The sequence below is a fragment of the Echiichthys vipera genome (genome assembly GCF_963691815.1).
Source record: "Echiichthys vipera genome assembly, chromosome: 6".
NCBI lineage: Eukaryota > Metazoa > Chordata > Actinopteri > Perciformes > Trachinidae > Echiichthys > Echiichthys vipera.
Window position 1 is genome coordinate 17,279,054 of NC_139831.1, and position 12,529 is coordinate 17,291,582.

The 12,529-nt window shown below is 40.7% G+C and overlaps 1 protein-coding gene and 1 long non-coding RNA gene across 2 annotated transcripts; both read left to right on the forward strand.

Moving 5' to 3' along the window:
- Nucleotides 1-3,910: 3,910 nt before the first annotated feature.
- Nucleotides 3,911-6,798, forward strand: LOC310948641 (arylsulfatase I-like; the record flags this gene model as incomplete). The annotated part of the gene is made up of 2 exons (XM_083915838.1): nt 3,911-4,230; nt 5,400-6,798. Exons 1-2 carry the CDS (start codon nt 3,917-3,919, stop codon nt 6,796-6,798), a joined length of 1,713 nt encoding a protein of 570 aa, XP_083771964.1. The 5' UTR covers nt 3,911-3,916.
- A 2,920-nt stretch (nt 6,799-9,718) lies between these two features.
- LOC310948480 lies at nt 9,719-12,529 on the forward strand. Its single transcript, XR_014593246.1, has 4 exons — nt 9,719-9,830; nt 9,919-10,263; nt 11,238-11,345; nt 11,476-12,529. It is a non-coding gene; the product is annotated as an uncharacterized lncRNA (long non-coding RNA).

Genomic DNA, 12,529 nt, shown 5'->3' on the forward strand with positions numbered 1-12,529 from the left:
TTGATATGCTGTCATTTAGGAAAGCAGGAGAGAGCGATCAAGGAGATGAAGAGATGAAAAGAGTGAACTAAGAGTCTGAGAATGTGACTTAAACTTGAATTTCCACTGAGTCACAAATGGGTCAATGGCATCTCAGCATGACTGGTTCATTAAAGGAGAGCGACCTTCTTCTTCTACCTGACACGACTGTTTACTATGTTTGACTCGTGCCTTGACTGGAATCAGACAGCTACTGCGGTTTACAAGAATGCTAATAAATTAACACATTTATTCTTAGCTCATTTTGATATTGAGCAACAGTATATGACAAACAAATACCTGAAAATAATCAGCCGCCAAATCTGGTGTTTATTCAACATTTAACCTGTGGTGTATTGTAAGGTCACTTGTTTCCATAAATACCGCCATCAAACCATTTCTTAGTAAAATCTTTATTTTGGTAATATGACAGCTCAAAATGTATTAAGAAATGTGCGATGTTAGCTATAATACATCTGCGGTATCAACATATTTTCAGACTTTAAAGTGTGACAAGTATGTGTGCACATGCTTGTGTAAATATTTGTGTGTATTTGAGTCGGTGTGTGTCAGTTTATGTGTGTTGGTTGTGAGCGGAGTTGTTGTTGACCCGGTGAGCTGCCGCAGTTACACCTCTGACCAACAGAAAACAGATGAGTCACATCTCATAAGTGTGGTTGCCCAAAGGCCTGGAGACTCTTAAGCTGAGCTCCAAATCACATACTTTTTCTTTTTTACTTATAGTACTACAGCTGCCCTTATATACAACCTACTGTTGAATGCAGTATGCATACAATTGGGACTTGTGGCTCTTGCTCATATATACATGCTGGCTTGCTTACTGTTAAATTCAAGCAGATGTAGTAGGGTAGTACACACATGCATGCACGCACGCACACACAGACATGTTCACCTCCTTATTGTGAACTTGTCATGATCGGTAATATCAAGTCCCTCGATGTGATCGTACAGCATCTAGTTTTTTGCGAAGACCATCAGGTGTCGAGACCCCACCCTTTAGAAAAACAACATAAATAAACACAAGGGTGTAAAACCTCAATCGTTTTTTCTTTTCTCTCTTTCCTGGCTTGACCTCCCTTACACTCAAAAGATGCCTTTGCTGCTGCTGCCGCTGCTGCTGCTGGACAAACATCCCCAGCCGCAGCTTCATGCGCTTTACGGGAGGCTCATACTTCCTTTGGCTGCCGGCGACCTCCATGCCCACAAGTCTCTCTGTAACCAATATCAACATTTACAAAGTGTGATGTTTTACCTTCCAGCTTGTTTTTATGTGCAGGCCGTGTTTCACCTCAATGACCTTGACTTATTCAACAGATCTAGGTTTTAAAGTGAAAATTATATTCTGACATATTCCACAGAAATCCCAGCATATTTAATGTTTAATGCCAAGCAGTGCAGCACTTTAATCATTTGGACCACACAATTTCAGCCCGATAACAGCCCAGTCCATGTGGTAGTGTGCCATGGTGTAAAATAACTGATTGTACTTGTGGCAAAAAGTAACCACGATGGGATGTCATAAGTCTTTTGCCTTCTCCCATATAGTTTGAAAGCATGTAGCATGGTCGTTATTATTTCTGCCTGACATTACATGCAGATTGTGAAATTTGGCGAGCCACATGCTGCTACAGTTTAGTATCTAAATATCTGAAGTTATTTCATAGTGACTGTTGTGGAAATGAATTCTTCAATAAAGATCAACAAACAGGATCAGCTTTTTCTCCGTGGTTTATTTTGCCAAAGCATTTTCCTCTGCAGACAAAAATACGTTCATCCCTACATCCTCACAAGTTAGAGTCTAGTAGGAACCGACGACGTGTCAAATCTCGCACAGTCTTTTAGGGAGAGGGACAGGACGCGAATAGCCTTGGTTGGGTGACGTCTTTAGACCAAACAAAAACATGCCTTAGACATTACAATTCTGAACATTCTGAGCCTCTCTCATCACAAGGTCTCTAACACAGGGTACAGATGCACAAATATGCCAATATATCATCATGAGTTAGTTATTTGCATTATCCATTAAGAATGTGAGACAGAGGAGACACTGAACTGACAAAACTATGATTATGAATTACAAATATCCAAAATTCCCACAACATGACATATAAGAAACTAGATGTTTTTGACCAAGTAGCTTGCCATAGTAACAGACCGCAAGATTGGTCTAGGTTAAATCCGCCGGCTGACATGTCTCTCGACTGGGTCACGTTAGTATTTTAGGGCAACGTGATCACCTCATCTGACATTGGGACCATCTTGAAAGACCTTGTACACTCACTTGTTAGCTGTGATGCATTAAAAAAATGTCTTCTCTTGATCTATCCTCAAGAGGGGAGAGGATACATTGTGTTTACTTCCAGGTTCCTTTTGGGTTTCTAGAACATGTGTAATTGCTTTAATGTTCAAAAAACACATTATTTTTCTCATAATATCTGTCTGAATATACCTGTATTCACCCTTTGTCTGAAACGCTCAATTTTAGCACCTGTCTCTTTTAGACTCCTCCTGAAAAAGCCGTTTGTTGTGATTGGTTAGCATTTCTGGGTCTTCCCCATCTGCGCTCATCTGTGCTCTGGCAACTCTGCCCCCCGTCATTGCAGCCAGGGAGTAACTGTAACACACAATCATATAGACGTATGTTGGGCCTATGTAAATCATAAATAAGTCATAGTGTGGTCTATACCCACTCTGTAAAGTGCCCTGAGATAACTTTTGTTATGATTTGGCACTATAAATAAAATTGAAATGAATTGAATTGAATTGAATTAGAAGTCCTGACATCTCGTTTAAAGACAACGTTTCTGAATACAGGCTGTGTGCGTTTCTCTGTGAATTGAGAGTTTTCATGCTTTCACGGCTTTTATATAGTACCTCGACCTGCTTTATAATACAAAAAAAAACATGGAAAACTCACTTTTTACTATATGTGACATTACGTGTCCCTAATGTTTTTTTGCACAGAAGTGCCTTGCAGTCACAGTGAACCTGCAGCATGATGAAGGTCTACAGACAACATGCTGTGGCTGAGGCTGTGCAGTCCTGCTGCTCTCTGTTGACCCGCTGGTTGACTTGTAAAGTGGTTCTTTGAGGCTGGTTTGGTCAGAGATGTTATCAGAGTCTGGGAAGCCTGCTCTGTCTCTCTCCCCGGGTCTGCGGCACCCGTAAAACAGCAGGAATAATAAGAGAGTGTTTGTGAGTGCAGAGGAGTGGAGTGAGGAACAGTGTCTGTGATTGTGTCTGTAGGGCCTCGTAGCTGCCCAAAGACTCAAATCTCCCCCACACACCGTGTTTTTCTGAGCGAGGGTCTTTCTGTGGAGTCTCTGTCATCTGCTGCTAAACCAGGTCAGATGGGAATGTTTTTCTTCCCTGCTTTCTAGTAATTTGTAAAGATTAGTGTGTGGTTCATTGAAATGAAATGGCCATGAAATAGCAGGAATGAAGAAGAGAATGCATGGAGTGCTTTTACAGTGCATGGAGAAAAAATGTGAACATTTCAACAGAATACAGTCATCAAATTCCCAAGGTTTTTCAACAGTCCATCCAAATCTAATGAGAATATCTGCGTCTACTGCCTAGATATATGGAAATGATGCAACATGAGATCTAATTCAATGAGATGTAAACTCTGTATTACCACCTGGATGCAGAAACATTTCTGAGTGTTTTTTTGGTGGTAGGGGGCTGGTGTTGAGGCAGCAGGGGAAGTGGGTGGAGTTACTGGGACCACTAGGGAAAGTGAAATGTTTTCAAAAGAGGCTGAAGCAGTTTGGAGAGTCAGTGAGGATGGAGGTGTAGCTTTTCTCGCGTTTAAGAGCACAGACGGATCAATTGTGACATCTTATGATAGACAGGCCTTTAAAGTGTCACAGGAACCATGGCAACGACCGCTTTGACCGGGTTCTCTATGATGAGCCTGCTCAGCCTCGGGTACCTCACCTGGGACATGATGAGTCCGAACCAGGTGGAAAACGCGCCCGACCAAACTTTTATTGACAGCGCTCCCGACCCGCGGCCTCCTCACATCATTTTCATCATGACGGACGACCAGGGATTCAACGACATCGGGTATCACAGCTCCGACATCAGGACACCGGTGCTGGATAAACTGGCCGCGGACGGAGTGAAGCTGGAGAGTTATTACATCCAGCCCATCTGCACCCCGTCCCGCAGCCAGCTCATCACCGGCAGGTAAAGTGTTGGTCTTTCTGTTTTTATGTAAAAGGCAAACGCATGTAGTCTATCAGCTGAGTTCAAATGCTTGGGTTAAGATCAGATGTATTTTACAGTAGGACCACATTTATATTTGTTTGATAAAGATGGAGTGTCCTGGGATGTTTTTTTTTGTTGAGAAAATAAACAGTGCAGTGGAAATGCCCTGTATTTAGGTGTTTGAAGCCAACCAGCATACCTGCAAAGCCGTGAACAATATATCCATGTTTTTTTCTGTTTTAAGCAACTAGAAGTCTAGCATATAGGCCTACACTGTTGCCCATAAAGTTGGAATAAAATTTTTTTTTTTTACTTTTCTCATGAAATGATTGTGACAATGTGATTTATTCTTGAAAGATAAATTGTATATCTTCTCAAAATTGTATTGATCAATCTCTTCCAAACATATCACATACAAATAAAATAATAATAGGAATGTGACTGAAAACAAATATTATTCCAAAAGCGTACATTTCACTGAGATGTGACATTAAATGTTTCTTGGTGGAAATGAAACACCTTTAGCTTTAACCTGAATGTGAGATCTCAGAGAGAATCATATGATCATCCTGACGAAATATTTGGTACTGCAACATAGGCCCTGATGACACAAGTATATTAAGCAGCCTACTGTGTATTTTCTTTGTCTATTTCAATATACCCTTTTCACGAACATTGTGGCTCATTTAAGTAAACCACAGGTCTAATTGATGACTTTGAAAATGACTGCCTTACATTTAGGTGAGCTTGTTACATGGTGTTTATATATTTTACACACTTGCTCACTGTAATGGCTTTCTGGGACACTTGATGGAACTGAGCCATTGTTAACTCGATGACTGTAGTTTCACCTGTGTTTTTTTCCTAGTTGACGAGTCATAACGTCTGCTGTGAAAACGGTCTATTGTATATCTTACCTGAGATAAGTTCAAGTTTCATACGAAATAAAATGTGTGGGTGCTCATTGTATGTCCCGTGTGTCTTCACCTCTTCACAATTTATTGAGATGTGGGATGAAATGGGAACAATCTGCCTCTCATCTCTTCTCTTACTCCCTGTCTTACCCCAGTTATCTAACCGTATGTTGGATCAGAATACTGATAACACATTTGTCCCTCTGACAGTTTTCTTAATCATTAACCCTACAGGTACCAAATTCACACTGGCCTGCAGCACTCCATCATCCGGCCCCGCCAGCCCAACTGCCTGCCCTTTGACCAGGTCACCCTCCCCCAGAGACTGCAGGAGCTTGGCTACTCCACCCACATGGTTGGCAAGTGGCACCTTGGCTTCTACAAGAAGGAGTGCCTGCCCACTCGCCGTGGCTTCGACACATACTTTGGCTCCTTAACGGGCAGTGTAAACTACTACACATACGATTCCTGTGATGGCCCCGGGCGGTGCGGCTTCGACCTCCACGAGGGAGAGTCTGTCGCCTGGGGTCAGAGGGGCAAATACTCAACACATCTCTATACGCAGAGAGTCCGAAAGATCCTGGCAACACACGATCCTCAGTCTCAGCCACTGTTCATCTTTCTTTCCTTCCAAGCTGTTCATACACCCCTGCAGTCTCCACGGGAGTACATCTACCCGTACCGCGGTCTGGAAAACGTGGCGCGCAGGAAATATGCTGCTATGGTCTCAGCGGTAGACGAGGCAGCACGTAATATAACATATGCTCTTCGCAAGTATGGTTACTACCAGAACAGTGTCATCATCTTCTCTACTGACAACGGAGGCCAGCCTTTGTATGGCGGCAGTAACTGGCCGCTCAGAGGACGTAAAGGCACATACTGGGAAGGCGGTGTCCGGGGTCTGGGATTTGTCCACAGCCCTTTGTTGAGGAAGAAAAGGAGGGTGAGTAAAGCCCTGGTGCACATCACAGACTGGTATCCCACACTGGTTGGATTAGCAGGTGGCAATGAGTCCCTGACGGAGGGGGTGGATGGGTATAATGTTTGGGAAGCAATCAGTGAAGGGAAGGAGTCACCCAGGTTGGAGATCCTCCACAATATTGACCCTCTGTATAACCATGCACGCAGTGGCTCCCTGCAGAAAGGATATGGGATTTGGAATACAGCTGTTCAGGCCTCCATAAGAGCTGGAGACTGGAAACTCCTAACAGGAGACCCTGGCTACGGAGACTGGATACCCCCACAGATGCTTCCGGGTTTCCCTGGCAGCTGGTGGACCCTGGAGCGCCACACTGAACCCCGGAAATCTATGTGGCTTTTCAACATATCTGGAGATCCCTACGAGCGTTGTGACCTTTCTGAGCAGAGACCAGATGTTGTCAAAGAGCTGCTGGCTAGATTGGTGTACTACAATCGCACTGCGGTGCCAGTAAGGTACCCATCAGAGGATCTACGGGCAGACCCCCACCTTAATGGAGGTGCCTGGGTTCCCTGGGTAGGAGATGAGGAGGAGGACAGCTGGGACACTGTCTACCAGAAAAATAACAAGGATTTAAAGAAGAAGCTGAAACTGTCCAAAAGCAGGTCATTCTTTAGGAGACTCAACACTAGGCTCATGTCTAACAGGATATAGAAAGGACGTGACTGAAAAAGGTTTGGAGGCACAAATGATGAGATTATATGAAGGAAAGCTCCGCTTGTTGAAGAAATGTTTTGAGGATGGGTTTCTGTAGCTGCAGGGGAATTTTCAGCCTCTCTAGAGGAACTGGTTGATGAAATAAACTCAACTGAAAGTATTACTTGTTCAACTGGTCTCAACTGGATGAGAGTTGACTTTATTTTATTAAATCAAAATTGCTGTATTTGACATGAATGACAAGTTTACAAGGAGAAATCATCTGCAACCATTTGTAACTATAATGAATATGAATGATGACTACCTCTTGTGATATTAGTTGCACGCTTTATTTCTTTTATTCAAGCTCAAGGGCTTTATGTCCTTTACTTATTGATTAAACATTTCCAAATATAAGATTAATAAGGTTTTATTAATTGTTATAAAGCATCTTGATGAAAGGCTTTGTTTTCATATCTGACTCCATCATCCTTTTGTATTTGTCATAATTCAGTTTGCTTATCCCTTCAGTACAAAAGTAAAGAGATTCTCTATTTCAATGACTTGTGTTAGTATAATCATTAAATTGAAATGAGTATAAGGTGGCCAGAAACACGGCCTTAAATTATTGTTAATATTGCCACGTTTGTCTAGCTTGCAACACAAATATGATCTCGAATCAATTCATTATTCTCGTGGACAGCCTGGTCATGCCCTCTAAGTGCTGAAAACACAAACACAAACACAAAAACAAAATGAAACACTGAAGAATGTACATTCTTGTGTTGGCTCATCAAGCGTATTAGCAAATCAGTGAATCTTTCATCATGTAAAAGCTGTGCAGAAAGATTGGAAATATAATGTTACGGATTAAAGTTATTTAACCTACAGGTGATCTGTTTAAAGTCATGTGACCATAATTGACTATTTTGATTAAGGGCACTGACAGATCTCTGGCCTCTAATGTAAACTACAAGCCTCATTTTGGGTAAAGTTTTAACAGTTTAACATTTTAACTTCACCTACATGTGCTTGCAGTTATTATTCTCACTTCTGTTTTTCCCAGCAGATCAAGATGTAGGCCTACCTGTTTTTAAAGTCTTGTCTTGGCAAATATGGCCTATACTGTGGTTGAAACTGTGGAAACTGTCATCCCAGTCGAAGGATAAAGATAATTCAAACCCAAGATTCAGTTTCACATGTGATTTCAACAGAGAGGGACAACATAAGATTACTTCACATCCTGCAAATATGTCCTAAGAATGGCACAGCACAGTATCTACATGTTAGACCGGCAGCACTAGGGCAGGACATATGGGGAAGCTACAGACAAAAAAACAACAACCTTTAACCTCAGTCAGTCAGAGACATAGGCCTATATTATCGCTGATGTTCATCAAACTTAGATGTCACGGCACAATAATTCAGTTAATTCTCTACCCATTTTGCTGTTGTAGCCCAGACATAATTATTTATGAGAAGCCTTATCAAGTAATTATCTTATCTTAATGAAGCAACAGTCACTGAGGGGCCTTTATGTCGTATTTGGCAACAATTTCCTCAGGTTTAATCCTCTTAGTAATGTCACTCAGCTCCGTCAGCATCACATTTTAACACAGTGTACACTTTTTGTTATTTGTATTGCTTCCTCTGAGAAGTGTTTGTTACAGGGTCCAACAAGTGAGTCAATGACAGGATACAAGAGATGTTTAGCCCATTTGTCTTGGGACTCTTTGATATGGAGGTATCCAGCTCCCTTTGCTATTTTTATGATATTTGCATGAACTTGTTTTGGATGTCATGACTTGTGAGAGAAGCTGATTTCCGCTGCATCATACAAAGTGATGCATCTGGCTTGGCAAAAAAGCTGCTGCCCTCATTCTCATCCTGTCCTCCATTAGCAGGTAACTCCAGGAAGTGACCCCACCAAAATAGAACACAAACTGAAACATTAAAATAAAACCTCAAATTAGCCCCTATAAAGTTCATATATAAAATATGTGCTGAGAACACATTCTGTTGGTAGGCCCTACAATTTCTCCAAGCATATCTAAAAGCAAGTGTGGTATCTGCATTTTCTTAGGTATAGTGTGACTGAATTCGGACGCATATTGCCGGCCTGATTTAGCATCCTGTGTTTTGCGACCCACAGCCTGGGGTTTTAAAAGCAAGAAGCGGCTCACCACCTCATCACCTGGTCACCCCGTCAACTGAGACAGCAAAATATCGACAGCCAAGATGAGCAGTCGGAAAGCCTGTGAAATCCGTGAGATGCTGACCATCACGGTAGAGAAAGTCGTAAATTCTCAGATCACAGGGACAGTGAAAGTTGGGAATCTTTGGGAAAAGGTGGTTGAGGAACTTTGCTGACGTGGCTTTCATTGGGAGAAGAAACGTGATCAGCAAATTAAAACCCTTGTATCTTAGGCTATTCAGGTCACAGCGACAATGGTACAAGTACACATTTTTTCTACCTGAAACTCACTGGCCTTAGCTTATTTTTCTGTGATAAAACATGAACAAACAAAAATCCCTCTGTCATGTGTGCACCTCCACCACCACTGCAATAAAATGAATCACACTTCCATTGTTAATTGTGTTCTATAAGGGACTGATCGCAATTGATTGTTTGAAATATTGAGATAAAGACAATATATGTTAATGGTTTATGAAGTAAAATTTTATTTCAGACTTGTTTTTAAAACCCCAATTATAAAAATGACTTAAGTTCGATGTGCAGCCTGAAAACTTTAAGCTCTTTTTACTCAACTTTAATGCACTCTGCAGGCCATTGCAGCATGCTGCCAAAGGCTTGTGTGTGCAGGGAGAAGTGAAACAGTTGACTTTGCTTCCTGCCTTCCTACTGCTGTAACCACCACCCATTTACCGTTTCTTGTCAGTAGGCCTACCAGCGACAACCTAAGGTTATTTATGTTCAGCTTTTAACAGTGATTAGATCATCACTTGTCTTGAGCTCACTTGTTCTGGATGACAGAGGAGTATGGAGCCAATTGTTCTTCTTCTCGTAACATTAGCTGGAGTATCACATGGTAAAGTCCTCATTATTACAGAAACATTGTAATGATGCATAAATTAAGTCACATTAAACTGATTTCTTTTGAATATGCCTTTTTCTAGCTTTCTTTCCAGCTGCTGAGACTAGATGTAACGCCACACAGAACACATCTCTGTGCTCTGTTACACTCGGAGGATCTGTGTACATCCAAGTCATGATCAATGCCAGTGGCCACGTGCTGGTATGTAAGAAACAGACCCCCGCTGGATCCATCGGTGTGTTCTCTTTGAAGAAAGACAAGGTGACGATAAAGGAGCCTTTCAGAAACAGGACAGAGTTCTTCATCAACAACGGGACACTGAAGATCACAAATGTGGAGAGGAATGATTCAGGTCAATACACCACAGAGGTCTTTAATCCGAATGGGGTCCTCCTGAAAATCATTGATGTTAAACTGGACGTTAAAGGCAAGTTTTTAAACATTTCACCTAATCTGCCATCTTATTTACGCTTCAATATTTCTGTGGGTGACAAAGATTAGGTGCGAAATGCAACACATTCACAGGAAGTGGTCAGTTCGAAGGCAACTTTCAGTATTTGTCATCTTGGATCTTGTTCTTATTTTTCCGTCAAATGAATCAGGGCAATAAGTGTGAACCTTCCATAGTTCTCATTTATGTGTGTATTATTATTATTATGTGTGTGTAAGTATTTGTCGTGTATGTGATGCAAGATAGATTACAGATAAATCACTTATCATTAATATTCAAAATGACAATAAAGTCAACACAAGTCTTTGCATGTGCAAAACTAAAGTAAGTGCAACATCACGTATGCATGTGGACATCACTCTGATTGCTGCAGGGATTTGCATTTCAAACAGGAGCTCCTGTACTCCTGTAGATTTCAGATTTGAGGTGTTTTAGTCAGTTGATAGTCTATCTTCAAAGTGGTAGTTGATCAAGATTTAAGATTACCGTCGTTCATACTGTTCACAGGGCAAGTAAGCAGCAGAGCAAAACTACGACGAGCTTACATAGGTAATGGACTAAAGCTGATACTGTAAGAGTAAAAATAATATGTTTGTTATGTAAACATACAGTGTAGCCTATTGCACATGATACGTGTTAAAAACTGACAGAGTAAAGATAGAATGAAATTGAATTGCACATGTTTGAATACATTGAAATATATAATACAAATGATATAAACAGCGGGATGTGTACCGTTTTTGCTGCCACAGCCTCACACTACATAACAAGCTGCTCATGCAGTAATTAAAGTAGGTGTTTTGCATTTCATTCTCGTCATACTCTGCATCAATGTCCACATTTGAGGCAGTGCATTTTTGTTTTTATGAGTAACACAGAGGTTAACAAATATGAAACATTTATTGCTGTATTGGTTACGTAGAATAACCATTGTGGTGTCTTCTCCCCAGAAAACATTTGGCACATCTTGGTCCCAGTCTGCTCAGCAGTGGGCGCTCTACTGATACTGATGGTGTGTTGCTGTGTCTGCTGTAAAGTGAGGCGTCATAAGAAGTGAAGTAAGTTTAAACATCTGTTTGTAATCAATAAAAGATCAACAGATTTAGTTTCAGTCCAGAGTGTTGGTGGAAACTTCAAAGCCTTTTGTTCTGCTTTAACTCCTTTATTCTGTCTTTTGTGCGTCCTCAGGTAAATAAATGAGAATAAACGCCTTCAGTATGAGTTTGGATGTTAATGAACTCACCGATGGACACTGAGCTGAGAACGTTTAGCATGACCTGGGAACTGGAAATAGTTTTATTTGGTCAAAAAGGATTTTTAATAGAAACCCTTGACATGTGCTACTAGTGAAATGTTGTGTACATACTGTTAATCAGCTGTGTAACTACATTTCTGAGGTCGCTGATCATAATGGAATTGTGTGAATAGTTGTAATTTTGATCTGCTCTTTGTTCAACAATAATAAAAGATGACAGGTCATAATTGACGCTCTAATGTATAAAATGACAGTAACCTCTGAAAAATGTCTAAGAACATCACTTAAGTTAAGGTTCTTTTTCTTCTTCATGTTATTCAACATCAATGGTCCGCTTACAGGGCCCTTGATAAACTCTTGGAAATTGAAATTGGAAATTGAATATTTAGTTGTAGCCCTGAGATCACGAATCAATATTTGATTGACACTTAGAAACAATATAAATCAATAGCGTTTTAAAAATATATTGTGGCTGGACATTTTACACAATGGGAGGATGTTGCTGTGAATAAATGCTGTATTAAATGCTGTATATATGTAATTAAGTTGCATTATAATGAACAGCAATTGTATTGATATAGACAATTCTGAAAACATCAGACCATGATTTAGCTGTTAGGGATTTTTATTGAAAATCATATAAGATTGAAAAGACTAGCGGAGAGTAGGTGACTGAGGTAGATGATTTTTAAAGGGCTCTGGCTGGTGTTAGCTGACGCTCCGGTTTATAAATCATGTTGTGTTGTGATGACATCTGCAGACTGTGCCTGGTTTTTCACCCACATTATATTAGTAACAGTTGTTTAGTCACCTTTAAATGTACTGTTTATTAGCTTTCAAGTATAAATAAACCTATTTTTGTGTATATAGAAATAGAATAGCAGAGCTGAAAGGTAAGTCTAGGATTGTGGTCTCATTTCCCACACGTTAAAGACAGAAAGATGTCACACTGTGCACAAACCTCCATATGTTCATCCATCTAAAATG